The sequence below is a fragment of the Oryzias latipes genome, chromosome 19, assembly GCF_002234675.1.
Source record: "Oryzias latipes chromosome 19, ASM223467v1".
In the NCBI taxonomy this organism is placed as follows: domain Eukaryota; kingdom Metazoa; phylum Chordata; class Actinopteri; order Beloniformes; family Adrianichthyidae; genus Oryzias; species Oryzias latipes.
In genome coordinates, this window is record NC_019877.2 from 499,276 (window position 1) to 525,331 (window position 26,056).

At 44.7% G+C, this 26,056-nt stretch overlaps 3 protein-coding genes across 7 annotated transcripts; 1 reads left to right on the forward strand and 2 right to left on the reverse strand.

Annotated features, from left to right (window-relative positions):
• Window positions 1-790: 790 nt before the first annotated feature.
• On the reverse strand, window positions 791-6,026 carry ankrd22 (ankyrin repeat domain 22). 2 transcript variants are annotated; one of them, XM_011492975.2, is made up of 6 exons: window positions 5,928-6,026; window positions 3,154-3,345; window positions 2,983-3,087; window positions 2,819-2,890; window positions 2,639-2,737; window positions 791-1,568 (listed from the first exon to the last, which is right to left on the reverse strand). In XM_011492975.2, the coding sequence occupies exons 1-6, from the start codon at window positions 5,946-5,948 to the stop codon at window positions 1,491-1,493; spliced, it is 567 nt and encodes a 188-aa protein (XP_011491277.1). In that variant the 5' UTR covers window positions 5,949-6,026; the 3' UTR covers window positions 791-1,490. The 2 variants fall into 2 exon arrangements, with proteins under 2 accessions (XP_011491277.1, XP_004084709.1); XM_004084661.3 differs by having other exon boundaries at window positions 2,819-2,896.
• A 528-nt stretch (window positions 6,027-6,554) lies between these two features.
• stambpl1 (STAM binding protein like 1) lies at window positions 6,555-18,842 on the forward strand. 3 transcript variants are annotated; one of them, XM_020700098.2, is made up of 12 exons: window positions 6,555-7,366; window positions 8,578-8,692; window positions 9,785-9,999; window positions 10,091-10,169; window positions 11,423-11,518; window positions 11,970-12,185; window positions 12,255-12,405; window positions 13,228-13,352; window positions 13,465-13,602; window positions 14,526-14,638; window positions 14,713-14,812; window positions 17,293-18,842. In XM_020700098.2, the coding sequence occupies exons 2-12, from the start codon at window positions 8,642-8,644 to the stop codon at window positions 17,347-17,349; spliced, it is 1,341 nt and encodes a 446-aa protein (XP_020555757.1). In that variant the 5' UTR covers window positions 6,555-7,366; window positions 8,578-8,641; the 3' UTR covers window positions 17,350-18,842. The 3 variants fall into 3 exon arrangements, with proteins under 3 accessions (XP_020555757.1, XP_011491275.2, XP_020555756.1); XM_011492973.3 differs by having other exon boundaries at window positions 6,556-7,366; window positions 9,782-9,999; XM_020700097.2 differs by having other exon boundaries at window positions 6,556-7,366; window positions 8,581-8,692; window positions 9,782-9,999.
• Window positions 18,843-20,157: 1,315 nt separating this feature from the next.
• acta2 (actin, alpha 2, smooth muscle, aorta) lies at window positions 20,158-25,815 on the reverse strand. 2 transcript variants are annotated; one of them, XM_004084659.4, is made up of 9 exons: window positions 25,687-25,815; window positions 23,344-23,522; window positions 23,136-23,264; window positions 22,953-23,063; window positions 22,531-22,615; window positions 21,876-22,037; window positions 21,604-21,795; window positions 21,056-21,237; window positions 20,158-20,872 (listed from the first exon to the last, which is right to left on the reverse strand). In XM_004084659.4, exons 2-9 carry the CDS (start codon window positions 23,470-23,472, stop codon window positions 20,729-20,731), a joined length of 1,134 nt encoding a protein of 377 aa, XP_004084707.1. In that variant the 5' UTR covers window positions 23,473-23,522; window positions 25,687-25,815; the 3' UTR covers window positions 20,158-20,728. The 2 variants fall into 2 exon arrangements, with proteins under 2 accessions (XP_004084707.1, XP_011491274.1); XM_011492972.2 differs by lacking the exon at window positions 25,687-25,815 and adding an exon at window positions 25,359-25,642.
• Between the last annotated feature and the right edge of the window lie 241 nt (window positions 25,816-26,056).

The following is a 26,056-nucleotide window of genomic DNA, read 5'->3' on the forward strand; positions in this document are numbered from 1 at the left end:
TCGCCACGGCGCCCACCCAGACCGGGACGGCAGAGGGGTCCACTTCACAGCCGTGAGGCTGCAGAGTTAAACTCCAGCTGCCCCAGCAGGGGCAACAACCGCGGCAACAACCACCGACCGAGCCGGCAAGCCCTGGAGGAAAAGATCCCCACAAGAAACACTGGAGCTAAAATTATGATAAGGTGCTAAAATTAAAGACATAAAATGTATATAAAAACATCAAATTGAGAATAAGATTAAATACATGAAACTATTAGAATAAATAAGCAGATAAGATCAACTAAAAGACAGATTATAAAGGTGGTTCTTGAGTCTCTACAGCCCTGAGGTTCTCCAGCAGACCGTTCCACAGGCGAGGACCGTGACGGCAGAACGAAACCTCACCAGAGGTTTTGGTCCTCACCTTAGGGACGACTGAGAGGCCAGAACCGGAGGACCTCAGGGTCCACGAGGGCTCATACGTGAAAGTAGATCAGGTAAATAAGAAGGCCCATTAAAACATTTATAAACCATTAAAAGAATCTTCAAATCCATTCTTAACCCGTGCTGCATTTCACAATAAGAGCACCAGTGAAGCTGTTCTTTGCTTCAGATTCTCCCGACTTTTCAGTTTAAAAACAAAGCTTTGTTTAGGAGAAGCTTCGTTCATCTGCCGTCCTTCTCATGTGGAGCTCAGACACGAAGCCACCTTCAGCAGGTCTTTCCTCACAGGTGAAACCAGCCGATGAACCAGCAGAGACCTGCAGCTTTTCTGCAGCACCTTCAGAAAAACCACCACAAGAACCAAAAATGTCAAAAACAACCAACATTTATTTAAAGAACACTTCCTGTTCAGTGTGAGGTTCTGGACTTTAAAGGTCCGATCCTACAGCAGTGAATAAAAGCAGAAGAACAGAAGTCGATCCAACAAGATGGAGACTCTAGAAGACAGAAACATCTGATCAAATCTTCGAACAGAGTCGGTAACGTTTAGTTTTAGTTTGAAAGTCCAGATTAGCGACTGAACCATGGAGTCATGTGACCTGCAGGGGTTTGGATCCACCTGTCTGTCCGGAACCAGAGCTCTGTTCTTGCTGTGGTGGAGCGGGCAGCTTTTGGATCAGAGTATGAATTCGTTTAGGAACCTGGGTCGACCAAAGAACCGGACTACTGGTTCCACAACCAGAGGGAGGGTGGAGTCTCCATGTAACTGGTTCTGACCCAAACACAAACAGAACCATCTGGAGGTTCAGAGTAACAGACACTTAAGATCATCTGATTGGTTGAAACCATTTGTCAATTAAAATCTGACTTTAGCCAATCAGATGATCCGAGGAGAGACCTGCCAGGAGCTGGTACCAGCAGAACCTGATCGTTCCGGGTTTGTGAAGGTCCAGAAGGTCGTTTCTGCTCCTGAAGCTGGAGCTCCAGGCAGCTGAAGACGACAGACGGGCAGATGTTTCCGCCCCTCGCACATCAAGCATCCTCATCTTCATCGCCAGCCGCCTTCGTCACGCCGCCTTCCTCAGCATGTTGGAGATCTTGGTGAACTTGAGCCGCAGGGCGATGTCCAGCGGAGTTTCTCCATCCTGTTTGGATCAGAGACAGAAGATCTCAGCCTCTAAAGTTCCAAACCTTCTCCGCTGGTTTCACAGTGGTGGCAGATCTTCATCAGAAGTCCACAGCTCTTCCTCTTTCAGGAAGGTTCTCCTCCACCTTCTGCCCAAACGTCAGCTCCACCCTCCACACGGAGAAACATCTGGATCTGTGTCAAACCTGCCCTGTCTTCCTGTTCTGTCATTTCTTCTGAGGGACATCCAGATTCTGGAGATGTTCTCCCAACATTTGTCCACCGTTTCTGATCTTCTGCAGGGTTTCCTGTCAGTACTTTTTCCACTTTTAGAGTATTAAGTAAAAAACTTCGACTCTTCGGGATTAAAAGCTGCAAACCTTTAAAGTTCCAGAAGACACGACGCTGAGCTCCACTTTTAGAAGTTTGATTTTATTCTGACAATTTAACGTTTAATGTTTGACTTTATTTCATTTTTCCAACTGTTTTGTATTTCTATTTATTAATGGGTTGAATGGAATACATCCTTCAACCCATTGTTTTCCTGTTTCTCTTTCTTTATTCTAGTATCTTCCAGAGCCAGTCCAGGCTGTACTTTCTCTGGAGGCTGCGCTCCTTTAACATCTGCACAAAACTGCTGCAGATGTTTGATCAGTGGCTGGTGGAGAGTGTCTCCTCTATGCTGCTGTGCTGCTGGTCCAATACCAGAAAGAGGAACATCTGCAGCTCTACAGGATCATCAAGAGGTGAAGCTCTGTGGAGGGACTGAAGCTGGATCTGGTGGAGGAGGTGGCAGAGCAGAAACTCTGAGCAGGTTCAGTTCCATCATGAGGAGGAATCCCTCACATCCCCACATGAGGCCTTCACCAGCAGCAGGAGGACATTCAGCTACAGACTGCTGTCCCAGCGCTGCTCCACAGAAAGACTGAAGACATCTTTCTTCCTCGTTCCATCAGGCAAATCAACTCTCTGGCAGAGCATCTTAGAGGTAATTTCTTGTCATTTTTATTTTTATTTCATTTTTCTTAACCACTAATTTTAAATTAAGAATTAAGAAGAGCGGCGTGGCGGAGCTGCAGACGTACGCACCGCATTTCTGATGTTGGTCTTGGCGTTCTGCTGCAGCAGCAGAGGAACCAGGTGGTGGCTCTTCCTCTGACAGGCGTAGTGCAGCGCCGTGTTTCCCTTCTGCAACACACCGAGATGCAGAAACGTTCTTCACGGCGGGCCGGGAGCAGCTCTGCGCCGCCTCTCCTCCGTTGTACTCACGTAGTCGGTGGCGTTGACGCTCACGCCGCTGCTCAGCACGGCCTGCATCAGCTCCACGCTCTGCTTCTGCTTCTGCTTCTGCAACACAGAACAGAACAGGAGCGGCTGAGCAGAACATCTCCAGAACCGTCCGGGCGCGTCTGCGGTCCGACTGCTCGCCGTACCATGATGAGGTATCCCAGCAGGATGGGCATCAGGATGGCGATCATCAGGTAGTCCAGCAGAGTGAAGGTTATCCTGGACGTGTAGTGGAGACACGTTCTCCGTTTCTGAGGAGCAGACGGACGCACGCCGTTAAACCGCGTCGACGCTCTGACATCATCAGGAAAACCCACCTTGCTGGTCAGGTGAACGTCGGCTTTGAGGTCCAGCAGGTATTGGACCACCTTAATCCTCCGGCCCCGACAGGCGGCCACGAGTGGCGTTTCTCCAGACTCCGGGTCCTGCACGTTCAGCTTGGTCGGGTCCGTTTTCAGGACGTTATAGAGCCGATGAAGATCTCCATCGTAAGCCGCCTGACACGCCGGCTGAGGAGGAGGACAAACAATACCGCCGTTATGCTGATGACACTCTGCTCTTCACCTGGACCAGGTTCAGATCAGAAGACCTCAGGAAGCATTCCAAGTCCTTCATTTCCATCTGAGGTTCTGGTTTTTGGGACAGTTTTATAGAATTTGGATGAACTGAACAGAACCTTTTTGAGCGTGCAGCTGTGGATCCAGAAGACCTTCAGGAGGAAGATGTTCAACCACCAAGAACACACACAGTCAGCCGCTTGGTTCTGAGATGATCTCTATCTGGGTTCATCAGAACCAACCTGACCCCTCACACTGTGATTGGTCAAGCACGTGATGCCCCGCCCCTTCACCCACTGACGTCTGCAGACCTGCACGTTCCCCCTCAACCACAGCTGAACCACTTCTACGCCCGGTTTGAAGGTAACAACTCCACCCAGGCTTTCGCCCCGTGGCCCTCACACCCATTGTGACCAAATGTCTGGAGCGCTTGGTCCTAAAGCACATTAAGAACAGTCTTCCAATAACTATGGACCCTTTACAGTTTGCATGCAGAGCAAATCGGACCACAGAAGATGCCATCTCCACCACTCTCCACCTCACACTGTCACATCTGGAGAGGAGGAACTCCTACGCTAGAGTCCTCTTCATCGCCTTCAGCTCGGCTGTTTACACCATCATCCCACAGCAGCTGGTGGAGAAGCTGAGGCTACTAGGCAACACGGCAACCTGCAACTGGACACTCAGCTTCCTGACAGACCGGCTGCAGACAGTCCAGATCGGCAGACACACATCCAGGCCCATCTCAGTGAGCACGGGACACCACAGGGGTGCGTCCTGAGCCCACTGCTGTTCAGTCTGCTCATGACTGCACAGCTCAATACAGCACCAACCACATTGTCAAGTTTGCAGACGACACGACAGTGATCGGTCTCATAAGCAACAATGACGTGTCTGCTTACAGAATGGAGGTGGAGCAGCTAGCAGGGTGGTGGACATCCCATAACCTCCAGATCAACGTGGAGAAAACTAAAGAGACTTCAGGACATCTGCCAATCACCAAAACACTCATCTGACCATAAACGGTGCTGCTGTGGAGAAGGTCGGCAGGTTCCTGGGGGGGCACCTCACTAACGACCTGTCCTCCTCCACCAGCTCCACAATGGTCATCAGGAAAGCGTCTCCATCCCCTCCGGAGACTCAGGAAGGCTGGAGTTCCAACACCTCATCACCTTCTACCATGGAGAACAACCTGACTCAGCGCTTCACATCCTGGTTTGTAGCTGCAGGGATAAGGACAAACAACGGCTCAGCAGGATGGTTGGTGCCTCTCCTGATCCTGGAGGAGTCATACGAGCAGTCCTGCCTCCATCAGGGACCCCCAGCCCCCCCCCTCATGGACTGTCCTCCCTCATCTGTTCAGGTTCAGGAGCATCAGCTGCAGATCCAGCAGGATGCTAAAACGGTCTGTCCTCCTCATGGATTCATGCTCTGACAAACTCCACTCTGCTATAAGATCCAAGGATTACCCCCCAACCCCCCCCCCCCCCCACCACCACCACCACTACCCGAAGAAACAATACATGGAGACAGACTCTAACAACCCCCCCCAAACAAGACTACTGTAAAACGTACATAGTCACTTTCACACTGAATGCATTTTATTTTATTCTATTCCACTCATCTTTTTTTATTGTTGCTGCTTCTTTTCTCTGTCATGTCAGTGAGAAACAACATCTGGTCTCAGCTGTGGACGTTTCTGCAAACTCTGTGTGTGGAATGATGACAAACAGAATCGTGAAAATGAGCGATGCTGAAGAAGAAAAGGAAAAAGCATTTTGAAGGATGGATTTCTACTTTTGTTTTGTGTCTTTTAATGCAGTTATTGTGAAAATGAAAAATCATTTCTCTTCATCCATTTAATTGTCAAATTAGACATTTCTAGTTGAACGTTGCTTCACATTTACTAGAGAACTTTTTGAAGAGGAAATGTCAGATTCCATTATCATCTTAAGTCACAGGATGATGTTTCATTTTAGTTTTGCAGCTTTATTTTGAAAATGAAAAAGCATTTCTGCTTTTGACTTTTATTTTGAATTATGCTACAGAAATGCTTCCATAGTTACGAGTCCAAAACCAGCAGATCCATCTGATCAGCAGCTGCTTGGTTCTTCTACGGAACCGCACAAAGACGAATGTTCTGCAGAACTCAGAGTTCCGGTCAAACCTCCAACCAGAAAAAAGGCCAGTCCAGTCCGTGGACCCAGACGCCCTTAGACCGGAACAGAACCGAGACGAACCCGGCTGCCTTCAATGGGTCCTTTATTCTAAGAGGAAAGGTCTGGACCGGACCTCAATTGGACTCCTGGTTCCGAACCCACAGAGGATCTTCAGAGGATCCGACTGTGGGAGAGGAGCTTAACGGAACCGTGACCTTCCTGCGGAGGTTTTGCGGCAATTTTGAGAGGAAATGATGCCGCATTTTCCCGCGGTTCCTCATTGACTTAAAGCGGAGCAACAGGTGTCCCAGCGTGGAACGGAAGTTCCTTTCAGAATAAAAACTCTCTACGTTTAAAACCCCAAAAATCTCTTACCTCCGAGTAGACCAGACCCATGACGGCGAGAACACACCTGGATACCTCAACACTGCAGTCATCAGGAGGGAAACTTCCGGTGACGCCTCTTAAAATAAAAGCCGCCTCCCCCCCTTAAAACCAAATATTTTTTTATCTTGTTTATTTAGTCTAATAAATGAATAACGTGTATGTATGTAAACAAATCCATAATTCATATAGATATATAAGTATACAAAATGTAACCACGGGACTTTCAGTTTTATGTGTACATTAACAAGAACTTTTATTTTGTAGACACACCTGTGTGTGTGTGTGTGTCATCTCACTCACAACACAGTGACGCACTGCGTCTCAAGGCGTCTGCCTTCAATCATTTTAATCTTTCATTTTACTTCATGTGAGTAATGTAACCGAGCTGCTTTAACCGGAAGCGCTCGAGGCATTTACGTGCACATCTGCACAGGTGAGTCAAACGTCCAAACATTTAGTAGAGTCACATGAAGATAAAAAAAACGTAGGCAAGGCAAGTTTATTTGTATAGCACAATTCGTACACAAAGTAATTCAAAGTGCTTCACAAAACAGAAAAATGCATTAAAATCGCAATACATCATAGAAATAATCAACGTAAAATTTACTTTAAAAGAAAAGAAAAATTTTTTTTTGAAAATTGCGTAGGTTTAATGAAGGTTTTATTAGCAATCAAATCTCCTGAAATCTAAAATAGAACCCAAAAAATTCATCATAAGCAACAATAAAAAGTGAATAATTCACTTTGTTCAGAGTTATTTCAGGTTTTGAATAAAGGTGGTTTAAAAGCGAGGGTTGTCACGTGACATTTTTGTCTGCAGCATCACATCATCAGCTGCATAAACAGCTGGATTCTGTTCTGCAGACTGCTGAAAGCCTCGGTGAAGGTTTGTCTATGATTCTATCAGGGAATCGGTTCACATCTGAAGGTCCTGACAGACTGTCAGTTCTGATGAGTCCAGTCTGATCTGAACCAGAACACGAAGAAAATCTGCTTCCTGGAAAACCTGAACCTGAAGGTTGCTGGTGTTTAACCATTATGACACATCCATAACTATTAGACGAAAATACAACGAACGACGAAAAAATATTTTCCAAAAAAAAAAAAAAAACACGCAAAGGTAGAAACCTAAAAAACGAACAGGAAACATATTTCAGTCAGAGTGATTCTTCTTTGAAATATACGAGCTTTGTTAAAGCCCGAGTGCGCATGTGCGCTAAAGTTCCGCGGTTTCAGTCAGAGCCATATGTCTGCACACGGAGACGATCTTTGCAGCCACCATCAGCAGTTTGAAGCCGCTTTCAGCCATTTTCCACCTGAACGCGACCCGCGTGACCGGGTCCGGGACCGAGATCACGACCCGCGGGGGCTGCACGTGAGGACGCAGGATGCCAGCAGCCTCCGAACCGAACCGGGACAAACAGCAGGTGAGTGTCGAGTCTGCCGGCGCATGATGTGAGTCCGGAATAACCCGGATGGGAAGGGGACCGTCGGTTCTGATGATAAATGAACGGAGTGAAGAACCGAACCTTTCATGGATCGTTAAAGGAGAACCTCCCCGGTTGTTGTCCGTTTGGACATTGGACCCGTTTGGACCAGTGACTCCCTCAGTCAGTCTGATGAATCTCTGCACTCCACTCAGCAGAACTGTCAAGGTTCTTCGGGTTCTGTTCATGAGTGAGCAGAACCCCGGCTGCTCTCAGGTACATAGGACTCTGAGTTCTGAGGAGATGTGCTCGGGCTCTTCATGCTGACCTCCTCAGAGGTGCCTGCAGATGTTCAGGCTGAGGTGGTTCTTCAGATCCCATCAGTTTCTGCTCCACAAAGATGTTTGTTTGTATTTATATAAATATCTTAAATCCAGAGTTTGCATAAATAAACAAAAGTCTTGTCCTTCTTCAGAATGAGTACAACTGTTCTCCGTCAGCAGCAGGACCTCTCACAGTGGTTGAAGCCACGCCTGGGACCCGTGGTTGTAAATTGTGCTTCAGTCATTCTCAACTGGACTAACCGGAACTCAGAACCGGAGGAACCTGGACGACTCACTCAGAACAAGTCCTGAGCCCATCTGCTCATTTTTACCTGCAGTTTCCCCATTTCTGCAGCACTTTCATGTGTTAAAATAAGCACAAGTTTCAATTACATCTGTTTATATTAACTTTTTACATAACTTAAAAGTGCATAAAGGGAAATAATAAATATGATAAAACTCATCAACCTTTGGCATCACGGGGACAGGAGGATTTTGCTGGATGCTGCAGGATCTTCTGCTTTCCCGCCCTTGGACACCTGTTGCCATGGTGACTCCATCCCAGCCGGGCACAGCAGACGGCTGGTGACGGAATGAATCAGCTGCTTTTGTTTTTAATCTGGGTTTTTTTGGCCTCTGAATCTGGGTGGGAGTGGGAGCTCGCCCCGCTCCTCTTCTGTGTTTCTTCTCGTCTCGGTATAAACTGGATGACTCACTGGACTGTTAGCTTCTGGTCGCCGTGGTAACTGTGAACCCAGCTGAAGGACGAGCAGGCATAACGACGATGATGATGATGATGATGAAACACCCAAACTGGCTGTTAAACAAGGATTGCACCTATGTGCCGCCTGTTTCTGAGTTCACAGCTTGTTTTTCTTGTCTACCCAGCAGTGAAGCATCATGGGAGTTAGCAGATGGACAAGAGAGCTGTGGGCTGGCCAGTGACACACACATGCACACTCATGCACACACCATGGATCAAGGATTCAGCTTAAACACTCTGGTAAGTGTTCCCCGTGTGTGTGTGTTAGTGTGTTCTGGCGTTGTTGCACTTATGAGGTCATGTTGTTTTTTGGTCATATTTGGGGACCTCCTCAAAATCTGAAGAAACAGAATCAGCAGGTAAACATCAACATCTGCTTTATCTTAGTTTCAGATTATGCTGAGATTATTAAATAATGATTTTGAAACCAACTCACTAACAAAAGGCTTGGTGGTTCTTGATTTTGTTTTTAGATTTAGTTTCAAATACAGTTTTCAACTGTGGGGTCATTGCCATATTGACATAACTGAACCCCTGTTTCTCCAAAAATGGTCAAAAAGCCAAATGTGCTGTTTCTCTTAATAGAACGGTGGCCAGCACACGTACAGTTAAAGCTGACATCCAAAGCAATCAGGACTCACCTTCTCTATGGTTTGATTTAACCCATATTGGATGTTTTACTTTTCTTCTCCTCATTATATTTGATTTGTTCCTTGGGATTTTCTTGCTTGTAAATTTCCGCACATCACCCTGGGTGAACAAAACTTGATTGTTGAGAAAAATGTTTTTTTTCTCTCCATGTCTTGTTTTTAACCATGTAATTTAACTGCTGTACATCACATACTGTGTGTTCTGTTTTGATCCTTGTGCCAACTGTCAGATGTTGGAACATGTCCTGTGACGATGTTCTAGAGCTGGTAATTTTTTGATTAACCAATCATCAAAGGGCCACACCGGAGATATCGTACCTAAATGACATACGCTCCTTGACCCACCGGAACTTTTCGACCGTTTACACAATCAGCATAAATCAGCTGAGACTGCTGCAGAGAAAAAGTAAAGTGTTGTAAGTCAGTGTAAAGCATGCTTTTCTCTTTGTCAGAGTACGCTGCAATCATGTTAATTGTGCAGGGGGTTGAAGAATTACGGTAGAACAAAGAACGTCAATATTTGAGGGTACATTCTGGTGTTAGAGGGTTAAGTTGGAGAGCAAATTGAAGTTGAAGTTTTTCAATCACATTTCATTTGAAACACAAACAACCTTGTCTGTGACCATCTTCGTCTTCCCTGTCGTCTTGTGAACAAATTAAACCGGTTTCCTCTTCTCAGAAGAAGCTGGCAGCTGAGCCAGACTACACTGACGTGTCGCTGACTGCGGTGGAGCGCGTTCGAGCGCTAACAAAGATGGGACGCTGTGTAGAGATAAACGAGGACATAGCGCCCCGGCGATACTTCCGCTCAGGGATGGAAATGGAGCAAATGGCGGCGGTTTACTTGGAGGAGGGCAGCCTGGAGAACGCATATGTTCTTTACAACAAGTTCATCACGTAAGGGTTTCAGCATCACTGAGGCGGAAGGGGAGGGTTCTGCTTTATGCTTTTAACTCCATCACTGTAGGTTCATGACTTTTTGTGTCAGACTTTTTGTAGAGAAGCTGCCCAGCCACAAAGACTACCAGCAGTGTTCAGCCATCCCTGAAAAGCAGTTCATCATGAAGGTGAAAGCCCCCTCCCCAACCTGTTTTCTGTCTGCAAAACCATGAACTGTATCTGAGAACTTGACTGAGTGGCCCCTCCCCTTGGCATTCCACACAGGAAGTACCCGCTGCCTCCAAGAAGCCAAAATCAATATATATTAAAAAAACATAGACTTCTATAGAGAAATAAATAGCTATTAATCAGTCATTCTTTAGGTCAGAAGAACCATTCTTGTTCTGATACCATTTTTTTAAAAGCTTCTTGATAATCCTCTTTTTTTCATATTTTCTCTGGAGGACAATCAGATGCCTCAATAAAAGTAGGTGGAGGCTGCTGGTCCCCACTTCCAATGTTCAAAATGTTTGACAGATTTTTAGTAGCCTACTTTCAAGTTGTAGGGATGTGGCCTTCCAACACCCCTGATTGGCAAAACTGATTACCATAGAAACATTAAGTCAGACCGACTTGACAATGTCTGGCTCCAACATGGCGGCGTCTGTATCGCAAAAAAATGGCAACTGAATTGATTTCATTTGGTTGGAGCCGGCAGGAAACTATTTTCAGTCCACTATTTTTTTGGTCCAGTTCTCTGATACAGTTTTTGCTAAGACCTCTTGGCCCAATGATTTTCATTTATTCTTTATTTGAAAACTAGCAAATATTAAGAGATGGACAAGTTACCGCTACCCTTATTTATTCTTTAAAGATTTGAATCCCCACAAAGATCAAAATAACAGAAATCATCTTTCAGGGCAGAAATTACCTCTTTTGAGTTGTTTATGATTCTGGATTCGTTGTCAGATTAGAATCTTAGAAGCAAAAAAGGAACATTTTTGATGTTTCCTTTATTAGAAGAAGATTCAAGTTAAAAAGAAAAACCTTTTTGGACCCTCAGCTTTTTTTTTCTTTTTTTTTTTCTTTATCTTGTCCTGTCCAACAGCTGGGCAAACAGATGAGAACTGAAGGCCTCTTGTGTTGGATATATTTTATTTTAAAAACAGAGGTTATAAATCTTCTGAGAAAATCAGAGGTACGTCTGAATAAACCCCTTTTGTAATCGAGACCAGACTTTATTCATTTTAATCATATTTGAAAATCTTTTGTGTTGGACCGGACGGAAAAGGAAAGTAGGGAGGAAGAGAGAGGGATATTAGAGAGGGATATTAGAGAGGGGGGGGGGGGGGGATAGGTGTTTTCTTATCCTTCCAATCAGGTGCAGGTCTGGTTCTGAGCAGATCGTTCTGGTTTTTCATGCTAATTTATTTGTCTACAGAAACTCCAGGAGGAAGCGTTTCCTCGTAAAGATGAACTGAAGAAACGTCTGCAGGAGAAATACAGCTGGGAACATGGCGAGTATCTCAGAGCGCAGGTGAGTGTGTGAGTCTCTGTGCACTGGTGTGTATGTGAGTGTGCACGTGAAGGCTTCCTGTTTTTGATTGGCAGAGAGTTTATCTGTTAATCAGATTAAGCATCAGATCTATTGAAGGTTTTATCTGAGTTCTCATAGCTGCGACTGTAGAGCACAAGCTGCAGCACTAAATATTGATCAGTCAGCATAGATTACCACATATTAATTGAGGGTACGGCATGGGCATCATCCAATGGAACGGCCTTCATGTGGTGAGTACATGGGCATGTCTTCATGTCAGTGAGAACATCGTTGGATCATGTTGGATCATATTGGATCCTCCAATGTCTTAGTTCTTTTTTGTAACACTTTGGAAGCTGTGGGCCCTCAGGGGACCTTTTGGAGGGATCTGCCCTCCAGATCAGAGGCTGGTGGCAGAGTCTGTTTTCGCAGAGCTCTGTTTTGTCCTTAGAGCCCATCGGTGGTGGTGGATGGATGTGGCCAGCAGTTGCAGCAGCTCTCCCTGCTGGATGAGGACAGGAGGCGTGTCCTTATGCTGGAGGAGGAGAAACAGCGAGTTGCCGCCCTCCGACGCATGCAGATTGAGTCGGAACAGTTTCGATACTTTGAGGACCAGCTGAAGCGCCAGGAGCTGGCCAATAAGAAAGAAGAGGAGGCGGAGCAAAAGGTACGTCTATTCAGCTTTCAGTGAGCTGCGTGGTCTCTGAGCTGTGACAGTGACACGTCTCCCCTGCAGATGGCAGCCAAAGTGCCTGAAGTCACAGACGGATCCTGTCTGTCCCATCAACCAATCAAGAGGCGCCTAAAACCACAGGGGGCAGACCTAAATAGGAACAGACACCCTGCTCCTGTCAGTCAACCAGCCGCCACACTGGCGAGCATTCATGGTGAGGCAGAAGAACACCTCATGATAGACAACTGTTTTGTTACGTTCACACTGGACATGTGATGCCCATTCAAGAATGTGCTTTTAGCATACAGTGTTCACACTGTGCCGTCGCTAACCAATACTAGCGGATGTTCTTACAGCTCAAACAGTCTTGGCGTAAAATGTTAAAGGGGTGCAAATCTGGGGAATCTTGCAGTAGTGTTTACAATCCTCCATCAAACAAAGCACCAGTAAAGGTTCTTCACTGAAGGTCCAACTCCAACTCTGATGTTCTGCGAAAATTATGATAATAACCACAGGCATTACCTCTGCTGGTACAACAGGCATTACCACTTACGTTACCTCGGGAGTCACCACTGCCGTTTGCACAGATGTTACCAAAGGTGTTACCACTGCCATTACCACAGGCGTTACCACGAGCGTTACCACAGGCGTTACCACTGCCATTACCACAAGAGTTACCACTGCAGTTACCACAGGTGTTAACACGGGCATTACCACGAGCGTTACCACTGCCATTACCACAGCCATTACCACAGGCGTTACCACTGCCATTACCACAAGAGTTACCACTGCAGTTACCACAGGTGTTAACACGGGCATTACCACGAGCGTTACCACAGGCGTTACCACTCCATTTACCACAGGCGTTACCATGAGCGTTACCACGGGCGTCACCACTGCAATTTCCACAGATGTTACCACTGCTGTTACCACAGGTTCCAACTGGAATATGAACTTTTGAAAAACAGCATAACAGTCCAACCTCTTTTTTCTGTCTTCATTCATGTTTCTGGGTATGTTTGGTTCATGTGTGCAGGTCAGAGGGTGGAGGGTCTGAGGCGGGTGGTGATTCCCAGAGATTTGACGTTCCGTTTCCTCCAGCTTGCCGACTCCAACACAGCCAGGGGAATAGAGACCTGCGGCGTCCTCTGTGGGCGGCTGGTGAGAGGATGACCCAAAGCATTAGGACTGTCATCTGAATTTTCTAGTGCTATTGATGACAAACTGGCCTTCTCTCTTTATTTTCCCCACTGTGATCATCCCTGGCTCTCAGACCCACAATGAGTTTGTGCTGACTCATGTTGTGGTTCCAAAACAGTCGGCCGGTCCAGATTTTTGCGACATGGAGAACGTGGAGGAGCTTTTCAGCTTCCAGGACCAACAGAAACTGCTGACTCTGGGTTGGATCCATGTATGTATAAAGCATTATCTTAATGTTTTAAACAAGTGTGTTCACATATTTACACTATGCTCCAACTGAACATTTTAGGTTTAGTTTAATTATTTTTGGGGGGGAACAAGGTTTAGTGGATTTCATGATTTCTAAAACAAGTTGTGCGGAAATAGACAGAGCTTCATTGTCTGGTCTGTTCAGCGCTGAGACTGACCCATAAACTCATTAAACTATTAAGACAGTATAAATTACTGGGCTACTCATTTTCATGTTTAGAAAAACAGCGAAGATTATAGAAAAATAACCTATTAAAGTATTTTTGGGGTTTATAGAAATGTTTTAACAAAACCTCTAATTTTTAATTAAAATAATTTCATATTTCTTATCCAAAAGTTTGTTTGCTGTTCATTTTAGCCTTAAATTTAAGTCAATAGAACATAATTCTTTTATATTTAAGTATTTAAGCAATTTTTTTCTGCTTTATTGCATGAAAATGACATCATTTCATTCCTGTAGTTTACAAAGGCGTTTACAAGATCAAATCCAGATATCGAAACAGTGTCATGTTGTTTGCTCACTTTATTTAAATTTTAGTAAAATAAAAAATCTCGATGAAACTGCGGTGTCCCCACGATGCCGCACCTGAACACACATAGGCGAGAATGTGTATGTCCCTTCACCCTCTTCAACACACGGGATTCACAGAGACACAAAAATGACCTCCCCTGTTCTCATTACCCCCCAGCCTTATTTACATGAGCCTATTTTACCATGGCAACAGAGTTTGTGGTCTAGCAACAGATAGGAGAAGTAAACAGAGGTCTCACTCTCCAGCAACATTTAGCTGCATCAGCGATGTCAGGCGTTATGCCATCCAACCACAGCTAGCTCTCAACCCTGACCCATCTGTGTCACATGACCTATGACCTGTATGCTTTCAGACCCATCCCACACAGACGGCCTTCCTCTCCAGCGTCGACCTCCACACTCACTGCTCGTATCAGCTGATGCTGCCAGAGGCCATTGCCATTGTCTGCGCCCCGAAGCACAACGAGTGCGTCCAGCACACACTCTACAGACTTTCTTTCCCATCATGCCTTCTGCCCTGATGCTTTGCTTCTGTCGCAGTGTGGGCATGTTCAGGCTGACCAGCGCCGGCATGTCTGAGGTTTCCGGCTGCAGACTCAAAGGTTTTCATCCTCACTCCAAGGAGCCTCCTCTCTTCACGGTAAGAACAGAGATTGAATTATTCTAGTCAGGGCTGCACGGTGGCGCTGTGGTGAGCACTTTGGCCTTATAATGGCCTTATAATGTATATGTTTTCTCCAGGCGTCTGGTTTACTCCAAGAGTCTAAAGTCTAAAAACATGCTGTGTAGGTTAATTGAAGATTTTGAATTACTAGGTGTGAATGTGTGTCCCAGGATATACCCCACCTTCCCCCAACAGATGGGGATAGGCTCCAGCAACCCTATGACCCCAAAAGGGGCTTCAGCAGGTTCAGAAAATGGATGGATGCATTTATTTCAGCCAAACCGTTCCTCATTTTCTTTAAGGCGATGAAGACCCTATAGATCAGCTATCATTCTCCAACTGTCTCTGTCATCCGCCATATAGAGGATCTGGCTTTTTCTGGTGCAGCTTGTAATCCAGTGGTCATAAAACTGCAATAGTGCTGTCAGAATGTTACAGAAGAGCTGATGATGCTACGTTACCTGTGACTCCAATCGAAGTTACTTCATTCTGTTGTCCCTCCGGCTGACGTCAGGGTCTGCACTCACCTGTCCAAACACTGAGCTGCACCTGATGGTTCTCCTAACTATATTTCTACAATTGAGGCATTTTCCCTACAGAATGTTCTCAGGCTTTTTTGGAATGATTTGCTGAAAATTCCCAAGCAGAAACGTCCTACTGTCTAGAAAAAACACAAGCATGGACTTCAGCTCATTGCTAAACATTATAATTCTGTTGGCAGTGGTTAGCAGGGGTTACTCTGCGCCGATGATGAACTCCTGCGGCTCTGCAGAAACTATGTCCTAGAAAGCAAGACAGGTTTTTAGATTTAGGTTAAAAACGGCATCACCATATTGAAAAGACCACTGGAAACACTTTGAAGTGAGATCTAAAGATGATTGGAGATGAGATTTAATATATCCTGATGTTGATCTCTCTATGTTCCCATTGTTACGGTGGCCCAGAAGGGTCACAACACAACACATTAACTTTACACACAACACATTAACTTAACACACAACACATTAACTTTACACACAACACATTAACTTTACACACAACACATTAACTCACAACACAACACATTAACTCACAACACAACACAATAACTCACAACACATTAACTCACAACACAACACATTAACTCACAACACAACACAATAACTCACAACACAACACATTAACTCACAACACAACACAATAACTCACAACACAACACATTAACTCACAACACAACACATTAACTCACAACACAACACAATAACTCACAACACAACACAATAACTCACAACACAACACATTAACTCACAACACAACACAATAACTCACAACACAACACAATAACTCACAACGGAAGTAAAGCTGCAATGGAATTGCTTTTATTCTGAAATCAACGTCACAGTGAGCTGTGGAGGGAGCATGTTTCTTCTACAAGAGAAGCTACACAATGTTAACGCACACTCCTCCGCGCTGCACCACACCCCTCTCTGTCGCTGCACGTGCTCCGCTCCTCTCACACTCACTTGGTCCCCAACACCCCCCACCCACCCACACACGCACGCGGTCCCCAACACTTGACACGACAAATGTGGAGAGATCGCATTGTCAGGCTTTAATGAACACAATTTCTAAGAGGCGGGGCGTTGCACTCCCCCAACAACAGGTTAGATGACAGAGCCCGGTCCATTAAGCTCTGCCGTTCACGGAGCTTCAGTAGAACTCCAAAAGCCACACGGCCTAACGTAGGCCGCTATTATATATTCATGAGTGGGAAAGAACCAGCTGAACCGACCTTAAAACCGCCCAAATTATGCATTTTTGACCACAAATTTACACCCAAAACCGCCCAATCTGGCAACGCTGCTGCTAGCTTCTCTTGTAGAATTTTTTTTTATTTTTTTGCTAAATTTTTATTTGTTCTTCATGTTTTATCAAAACAAACAACCAAAAAAAAAATGTTGATGTAATAGTTTTTTTTTTTAATTGAAAAATTGCAACATACAAAACAGCTCACTGTGACGTTACTTTCTGTTAGGCAGTTAGCCACTCAGCCCAGTGGAAATGAAAAAAAAAAAAAAATACAAGGCACTTCCATTGCTGCTTTACTTCCGTTGTGAGTTAAAGTGTTGTGAGGTGAGTTATTGTGTTGTGAGTTATTGTGTTGTGTTGTGAGTTAATGTGTTGTGTTGTGAGTTATTGTGTTGTGTTGTGAGTTAATGTGTTGTGTTGTGAGTTATTGTGTTGTGTTGTGAGTTAATGTGTTGTGTTGTGAGTTATTGTGTTGTGGGTTAATGTGTTGTGTTGTGAGTTATTGTGTTGTGTTGTGAGTTAATGTGTTGTGTTTAAAGTTAATGTGTTGTGTGTAAAGTTAATGTGTTGTGTGTAAAGTTAATGTGTTGTGTTGTGACCCTTTGGGCCACCGTACATTGTCCCACTTAGTCTGCCTCACCTGTAACTCCACCCCCTTTCCTCCCCAGGTGTGTAAACACGTGGTTCTCAGAGACTCCAAACTCAGCCTGCTGGACCTCAGGTGACAGGCTGCAGGACATCTGGGCTCTTCTCTTCAGAGAAAACTGTGAAGCTGCTGCCTGTCTGAGTGTGCGTCTGTGTTTCTAATGTTTACAGGAAGTGTCAGTGTTGAGTGTTTCCTCCTGTTCACGCTGTGTTCATGGACCTAGAAGAGACAGAGTGCCTTCTTAGATGAATGTTTCTGAGCCCAGTGAACTTTGACCTGGCGTCGCGTTTTATTACATTCCTTTGAAGAAAACTTGAAACTTTTTTAAACTGATCAAAAGCAGTAACTTTTCTGAAGTGTCTTCAATGAAAAGAGGGTTTAAAATGTCATATGCCTCATCCAGCAACATCTGCAGAAACGCTGAATCATTCTGTGTAAACAACCGTCTCAGTTAAAACACTCCGTACCGCTTCGCACAGAATAAACTGTTGAATTGACCATTTATAAAAAAGAAAGAAAGCAGTTTGGGATTTTTGATGATCGGGTGATGCTGTGTTTGTTTAGCACCCGACACTCAAAGGTGAGGAAACGTTTGCTCAGAGGGCTTTTGAAGAACAACCCGTCCGCCTCTGATTGTGTGGGACAGAAGCTTTTACTGTGAAAGGGTTGTTCTGCTGAAAAAAAGTTCCAGCTGAATTTTAAAAAAAAATCTCAGTTTTGTTGTTTTACAGACAAAACAGTTTAAAAAAAATCTAATTATTATGCAGTTGAACATTTTGGGTGATTTTGAGCTCAATTTTGCAGTGAACTTGTTTTTAATTACTGTAAAAATGTTTATTTCAATGTAAAATTGCTAAATTTTAGGTGAAAAATTTTCCTCAGTGAAGCTCAGTTTAATTGCAGGAACATTTCATTTAATGTACACACCAAAGCTCAGGTTAATGTACAGTCAAACTGCTTTCATTTCCAGTGGAACGTGATCAGATATTCTGTGAAGCTCAGTTTTGTTTGCTGTGAAACATGAGGTACTTTGCATCCGTTTACTTTGAAGTCAGTTTTCTTTGCTGTGAAACTTGTTGAAGCTGCTGAACAGATCAGAAGATTCCTGTTGACTTTGGATCTTCAAACTCTGTGACATCCATGAGCAGATTTCCCAGAGTACCCAAGTTCAGGGTTTTGGGTTTCCGAACAGATTGTGTTTCTCTGATTTGTGAATAAAAAGTGATTTTGTTGAATTCCATTATGATGAAGTCTTTTCATGTGTTTGGTTTACTAACAGTGAAATACTCTGCAGACGTTTTTATTCATAAAATGTGTGTGTATGTTAAACTGCGTTGGCTTTTATTTATATTCTGTTTACATAAACGTAAAGCCTGCTGGTCAGCAGGGGGCGGAGCCTGCTCTGACCAGGTTTTCATCCGACTGCTGCCTCTATTGTCAGACCAGATGCTTGATGTGAAGGTTGAGTTTTTTTTGATGGATGCCAGCGATCTTGGTTTGATGTTCTTGTGTTCAGCTGTTTGCATCTAAGCTGCTGTTTTTGAAATAAAACCCAACTGTTGCTGCAAACTTCAGGTTCTTCTTTACTGGCTCTGTTTTAACTCGGGTTTGCTAATTTCTGGAGGGAACCTGCTAAGAACGTTTGCGTGTTTGGACAAGTTTTAACCTGTAGTGTACACATCACTCTGCACACAATTACGGCCATCTTTAGATTTGCACATTTCATATTTTGCATATTTGCACACATCCATTGTTCACTTTGTACCTTAATTGTACATATTTATATGTTTTAGATTATACTTTGTTCTTTTTTAGAATGTGCCATTTTCTTGTGAAGTATTCAAAAGGTTAATGGAAGTTACACTCACTGATGATGAATGGGTGATGCTGTCGTTCAGTGTCGTACTGGCTCCTTACTGATTTTCCTCATTTCTTATGGTCAGGCCTGATTTAGACTGGTCTATCTGCGGTACGTACCCTTGTGAGACGAGCTCCTCACACAACACGACTGTCAGTTAGTTTACATTCTCTCTGTTGCATCTCTGGTCCGTCACCCCTTCCCCCAGGCTGCTGAAGGAGTGGTTTGTCCCGCCACCTCAGTGTCATCAACATCCAAAAAGTAAGAAATCAGGCCTAAACCCTCTCCTTGAGTCCTTGTAAAATGTGTGTTCTGCGTCATAAATGAGGCTTTCATCATCCATGGTGAAAATGAACAACAGTGCAATGCTGGTAATGTTACATTAAATATAATACGTTATATTTTGAAAAACAACGGAAATTGTTATTTTGAAACGCGGACATGGTTCCGGTTGTCCAGCCTTTTGCTGCAAAATCGACCAACAGAAAAATAGAACTGGCGGATGTCAGACGCAGATGTGACAAAGACGATGTAATAATGTAATATTTTTGTTTCAACGCAATGGAGACGCACCGCGGATGGGCTGGTGGAAATCAGACTTCAGGCTGCACGCCAGGAGCGCGCACGTATCACGTGAACAGAAGTGTTCACAACAACCTGTAGCAGCTTGCTTGTAGAACAAAAATCCACATGAACATTTTCTCTCTATGGGTTTTCCGAGTGGCCTAGAACCTTGAATTTCCTTTGGGTCACCTGTGTGTCCCAAACAGGTTCGACCACTTATCACCAGGAGACAGCCTGCATCCACCTGTAAGGACATTTGGAGCTAAGACTTCAGGAGATCCTGTGGATCTCCAGAATTTCAGATTTCTTCATGTTCGTATTCATCTGTCAGCTGCCTAGTCTAGCTATTCTCCCACAATCCTTTCTGTTTTTGAACCTAAATGCAAGACTGAAAATTGTAAAGGAAAAAAGGTAAAACTAAAAGGTTGCACCAGAAGGTTTGACAACTGAGGAAAAGTACAACTCTTCATTTGGGACAAGAGCTCTTTATTCTGTCAAATCCACGTTGTCGACATCACACAGCATTCTGCTAGATCTCCAGGCCACGCCTCCAGCTCACCTGCCTGCCTACAGTCCAAACTCAGGGACACCTGCGTGTGCGCTGTGATATCCTCTTCATGCAGAGCGAAGAATGATGGGGGGGGGGGGGGGGGGATATTCAAGCTTTATTTGTCAAAAATAAAGACACACTTTTTGACAGGAGACTCTTTCAACAGGGTGGGGGAGGGGCACAGGTGGAGCAGAGGGTAGGCAAAGAGGTGGAGGACAAGCAGCACATTCACAGTTTTGAGGTGAGCTTAGAGGGATGATGTTTGGGAAATCACCAATTAGGTTCTGGACATTTGCAGGTTCAGTCCACCAAAAACACTTGAAGGTATTCAACATTTAGCCAGGAGGGGGCATCTAACACCTTAAACTTCCTGATGATGTTAACCCTGTGGCTAGTTTTTGGGGATTTCTTATTAGGGACCAATGCAGGTTAAAATCATTTTTATGCGGTGCAAACTGAAGGGGGTGCTGCAGATCCAAAGGTCCTTTAGAAGCACTTGCGATGGACAATGGAGGGTCCAGCTTCATCATACTCCTGCTTGCTGATCCACATCTGCTGGAAGGTGGAGAGAGACGCCAAGATGGAGCCGCCGATCCAAACGGAATACTTCCTCTCTGGAGGTGCGATGATCTGGGGGATGGGGTTTAAACATTTACTTTGGAGATTTTGGGATAAATTCAAGAATGTACTTGATCCTCACTACAAAAACCAAATGATTATTTTTCCTCTTCAAATGAAACCTTAAATGAAACAGACCTTTACAGATCTTCTTTATTTATTGGGAAAACTACCAATTCTTGAGGATTGGGCTACCTTGATCTTCATGGTGCTGGGCGCTAGCGCAGTGATCTCCTTTTGCATGCGGTCGGCGATTCCTGGGTACATGGTGGTTCCTCCTGACAGGACGTTGTTGGCGTATAGATCTTTGCGGATGTCAATGTCACATTTCATGATACTGTTGTAGGTCGTCTCATGGATTCCAGCGGACTCCATACCTGCAGGCAGAACCATCATTCCAGTCTGAAGGTAAGCCTTCCTTATGTGCCCATTATGACTGTTCTTCTGTTCAACAGATGGATTAGATTTCCTGACTAAGACGTTTACTGTGAAGTTATTTTACAGAGCATTCAAAACTTATATGTTTCTTAAAAATTTTTGGGTTAATGTTGGTTTGATGTTTTGCTTAACCCAATGACCCTTAAACCTGGAAGTTGAATTGCAACCAAGTTTTTGACTGAACAAAACTAGAACTGTTGTAGACAAATGTTGCAGGCAAATGTAGAAAATTGGATATATAAGTGACAAGTAAACGGAAACATATGAACACATGAACAGATGGACTGATAGATAGTTTAACAAACCGATGAAGGAAGGTTGGAAGAGCGTCTCGGGACAGCGAAATCTCTCGTTGCCAATGGTAATGACCTGTCCGTCAGGAAGCTCATAGCTTTTCTCAAGGGAGGACGAAGTGGCTGCCGTGCCCATCTCGTTCTCAAAGTCAAGGGCCACGTAGCACAGCTTTTCCTTGATGTCACGGACAATCTCCCTCTCAGCTGTAAACATTTGCAAACAAGGTCACAGACATGGTCCCTGAATGTACCAGGAGGTGTACCCAGCCCTACTTGCGTCGGACCTGTAGTGACAAAGCTGTATCCTCGCTCAGTCAGGATCTTCATGAGGTAGTCGGTGAGGTCGCGGCCTGCCAGGTCCAACCTCATGATGGCATGAGGCAGAGCGTACCCTTCATAGATTGGCACATTGTGTGTAACACCATCACCTGAGTCCAGGACGATACCTGAAGGATAGATGGATCAATGCATGTTTTTAACTTTTAACTAACGGTTCTTGAAGTGCACTGTGAGGTAGACCTGTAGAACTCTTCTTCATCAAGCTCATAAGTGCTTTCACAAATCTTTAAGCACTATAATCCCTCAAACTGGATTAATGTTTGCCAAATCTCAATGCTGCCCCTCTATAGTTCTGGAACAATCACAGGACATTTTACAGTTCGCCAGTATGCCAGTAATAAGGAATGTGACCTGGGATTAGACCGTCGTAAGACAGGTTAGTTTTACCCTACTGATGATGTGTTGTTCCAATGGTAATGCAACAACACATCACATCAGTACACTAAACAGTTCGTTAAACCATGTCTAGAGGTAGTGGGGGTGTTTCAAACACAGTTGTTAATATATTGTGGACCCTGTGACCTTGTTAGAACTTTCTGACCCACTTTTCTAGGTCTCAGCAGCTGTCCAGGTCATAAAGATGCCGTTTTGGTGACCAACCTGTAGTCCGTCCAGAGGCGTACAGCGACAGAACGGCCTGGATGGCCACATACATGGCAGGAACATTGAAGGTCTCAAACATGATCTGAACACAAGTGCAGGAAATTAAACCATTAATGCAGCTCACTGATGCTGGCTGTCATTGATTTGATGGTTTGCATTGAACTAAAAGAGGATCTGGTTGGACGATGATTCGGTTCATCATCTACAAACTATGAACCAGTGAATTTCCTCTGAGTTCTGCTAGACTTTCTGTTCTATACTGTGTTCTTAAACTTGTAGACACTATGAACTTAATTGAAAAATTTTCTGTTCTATACATTCAACATTCTTTATCTATGATCAGGACAAATCAATTATTATTTCGAATTATTGGTAAATATTCTATTCAGGTTTGACAGCCGGTTGGGTGTCTTGGTTACCTGGGTCATCTTCTCCCTGTTGGCTTTTGGGTTGAGTGGTGCCTCTGTCAGCAGGGTGGGGTGTTCTTCTGGAGCCACTCTCAGCTCATTATAGAAGGAGTGATGCCAAATCTGGTCAAAGCACATGGTCATCAGTCACACAAGTGTGTGTAAATGAGTACAGGGATGGGAGGGGACCCTGACCTTTTCCATGTCGTCCCAGTTGGTTATGATGCCATGCTCAATGGGGTACTTCAGAGTGAGGATTCCTCTTTTGCTCTGAGCCTCATCCCCGACGTAGCTGTCCTTCTGCCCCATGCCCACCATCACTCCCTGACACACAAAAACGCCTGTCAACTCAATGCTGGCAGTGGGGGACAAACATCCACAGTGTGGACTAGTCGGTCATCACCTGGTGCCTGGGACGGCCCACGATTGAGGGGAACACAGCCCTGGGGGCGTCGTCTCCGGCAAACCCCGCCTTACAGAGTCCAGACCCATTATCGCAGACCAGGGCAGTGCTTTCCTCATCGTCACACATGACTGCAGGGGGCGCTGTGGATGAGCAACGACCTACGGCAGCAAATCACACTGCAGGGGGCACATTTGATCACAATTAAATGTTTTCAAATACAATTATACACTGTTCTAGGTAGGCATTGCTCCCTGCTAGAGGCTCTGGGTATCAAAAGTGATTCTAAGTAAAATCCTCAGAATCGATCAGTTTTGGTTTACTGCATAAATGTCTTTGAGCTTTTTTCTTTTTTCTACAAACATTGAGTTAAATGTAAAGTCCTTCTGGATATAAAACGGGTCCGGTCAGGGAAACTGTTTCAAAAATTTGACAAAAACCTTCCGACTGTGTCCAAGTTTTCTCTTTGAAAATAAGGGAATAATAATCTTTTGTGAATATTTAATAAAAATTGTTCTTTTAGCAGGACGTTTCCAGAGAAAAAGTTCCATTTTCACCCCCCCCCCAAAAAATCCCAAAAGTGGGAACAGAAGTAGAAGAAGAAACGTCATAGGGTACTTTGAGGATTCTTTGAGGAGGTTAGTGTTTCCTGTTGAAACTCTCTGTTCAGAGATCAATGTTTCATTCCAGCATCGCAGAGCTAAAGAGTTTGCTCCACAGACCATAATATCTGGACAGCAGTGTAGGCCTGGTGGAGGAAGTTCAGGTGGGAAGCTGTGACTCTACAGGTGAGTGTCAGGATTTTGGGGCGGCAGCCACAGGTCTTCAGAGATGTGACGCGCTTTTGAGACGTCCAGAAGACCACCATGGGAATCAAACTGGTTTTCCCGATGTCGTGATGAACGGAATGATGTCAATCAGAGGAAAGGTGAGCTTTATTCTGAAAATCCCCTCGGAGACAGAAGCAGCAGAGCATCAGAGACAATAAAGAGCGAAAGGAGGAGAAGCATGAAGCTGGGCCGTGCACACTCGTGTGCACGGCCCAGCTTTAAATGACCTGTGGGAAAACTTCCTATTTAGGACATGAAGCCGACTCCTGCCTGTGTTTGGCGTGCTCTCTCCCCCTCTGGTTACTCTACCTCCTTCGCCCCCTCCATCTGTCCTTCCTCGTCTCTCCTCATCTTCCTCCCCCTGCCAATGACTTCACTCCATATTTAGTCATGAGCGTTTGGACTGGGATGTTTCTGATGTGCTTTGGGTTGAGTCTGGCCCATCTGCTCCGTTTCTGCTGCAGCTGAAAACCTAACCTGAACTTGGAGCGGGTCTGGTTCTGCTCCAAAAAGCTCCTTCATCTCCCAAACAGAGCAACTGTCTGTTCTTTTAAGCTGTTTTTATTGATAAAGCAGATTCATCGTCCTGTCCTCCTAAAGGTCACATGGAGGTCATTAGAAGCAGAAGGAAGCTGAGAGGCTGAAGTCCCAAAAGCTTCTAACAACAGGAGGCGCTAGTCAGCACAGCGCTTTACTTCCACTCACATTTCAACACATCCGATGCCTGCACTATCATGATTTAACCAGCAGACTTCTGGATTTGTTCCTTTAACATGATCAAATATGGGAAAAATGTAAAAACCCAAAATAAGGAAATTAAAAAATGCAGATTCAATCGTTTCCAGAAGATAAAAATGTAATCATAGATCATCTATTTCTGCTCTGCATTTCCATCTTCTCAGAAACTTTTCAATCTGAAGTGAAACATTCAAATAAAAATATGGTTTCATGTAATTTGGTGTGATTTTATATTGTGGTGAGTAGATCTGATTTATAACTGAGATTAATAATACTTGAACAAAACAAATCATACGTTTGCTTTTCCTTGCAGGAATAAAGTCATTTGTTCCTATGAAAATGTGAAATTTGTCAATAATGATGACACACAAACAACATTTTCAAACCCTGCGTTACCATAAATAAATTAAGTTAAAACTTTTTAAATTCCTGCTGAGCAAAAGTCACCTGAGGTCCTGAGCCTGTCAGTCACAGCTCAGGGCAGCAGCTGCTGGAGGATCCCAGCAGAAACAGGAGAAAATTCACCGTCAAAGTTTGAAAACACGAGTCCACCTCGGATGTGAGATGAAGGAGGACTTGGGAGGTAAAAGAAGGGAGATGATGGTGGTTCAGAAGGGAAAAAAAGGATTAAAGATGGAAGAGGATGGACGTAGAGAGATAACAGAGATGCTGTGGACTGTCAAAGAAGCAGGGAGGAGGTGCAGAGGAGAACTTCACCTCTGAAAAGACCAGAGATGACAGAAGGAGGTGCAGAGGGAGGTGGAGGGGCTCTTACCGTGGCAGTGCGGGGTCTGATGGGTGATGTGGGGGGGGCAGGACAGAAGTGAGGGGATGTGGAGCTGCAGGCGACTTTATCAGGCCTCCACCCCTCCATCCGTCCCTCCATCCAAACATGGCCAGGCCGTCCTCTTCCTCCCCTCCGTCTCCTCAGCTTCATTCCTTATAGGGCTGGCCCGGAGGAACGCAGCCAATCAGGGAGTCCGAGGCGCCGCTGCCCTTTCTCCCATCATTCACTGCATTCCAGTGAGGGAGACAACAATGCAAGAGGAGTACTTAGTTACTCGGAAAAGTATCCAAGTACATCTAAGTTTTGTGTGTTGAAGCTTCTAAAAATTCCTATTTTTTCATCAAACCGATGGAACATT

Coding starts and splice junctions, on each gene's coding strand:
- ankrd22 (XM_004084661.3), bottom strand. CDS start 5,948: ATGGGTCTGGTCTACTCGGAG. Junction 3,346..5,927: donor TGGGTCTGGTCTACTCGGAG/GTAAGAGATTTT, acceptor CCTCCTCCTCAG/CCGGCGTGTCAGGCGGCTTA. Junction 1,569..2,638: donor AGACCAACATCAGAAATGCG/GTGCGTACGTCT, acceptor TGATCCAAACAG/GATGGAGAAACTCCGCTGGA.
- stambpl1 (XM_011492973.3), top strand. CDS start 8,642: ATGCACACTCATGCACACACCATGGATCAAGGATTCAGCTTAAACACT. Junction 10,170..11,422: donor AAAAGCAGTTCATCATGAAG/GTGAAAGCCCCC, acceptor ATTTGTCTACAG/AAACTCCAGGAGGAAGCGTT. Junction 14,639..14,712: donor TGCGCCCCGAAGCACAACGA/GTGCGTCCAGCA, acceptor CTTCTGTCGCAG/TGTGGGCATGTTCAGGCTGA.
- acta2 (XM_004084659.4), bottom strand. CDS start 23,472: ATGTGTGACGATGAGGAAAGCACTGCCCTGGTCTGCGATAATGGGTCT. Junction 22,616..22,952: donor ACAGGGAGAAGATGACCCAG/GTAACCAAGACA, acceptor ACTTGTGTTCAG/ATCATGTTTGAGACCTTCAA. Junction 21,238..21,603: donor CTTCCAACCTTCCTTCATCG/GTTTGTTAAACT, acceptor TTCTGCCTGCAG/GTATGGAGTCCGCTGGAATC.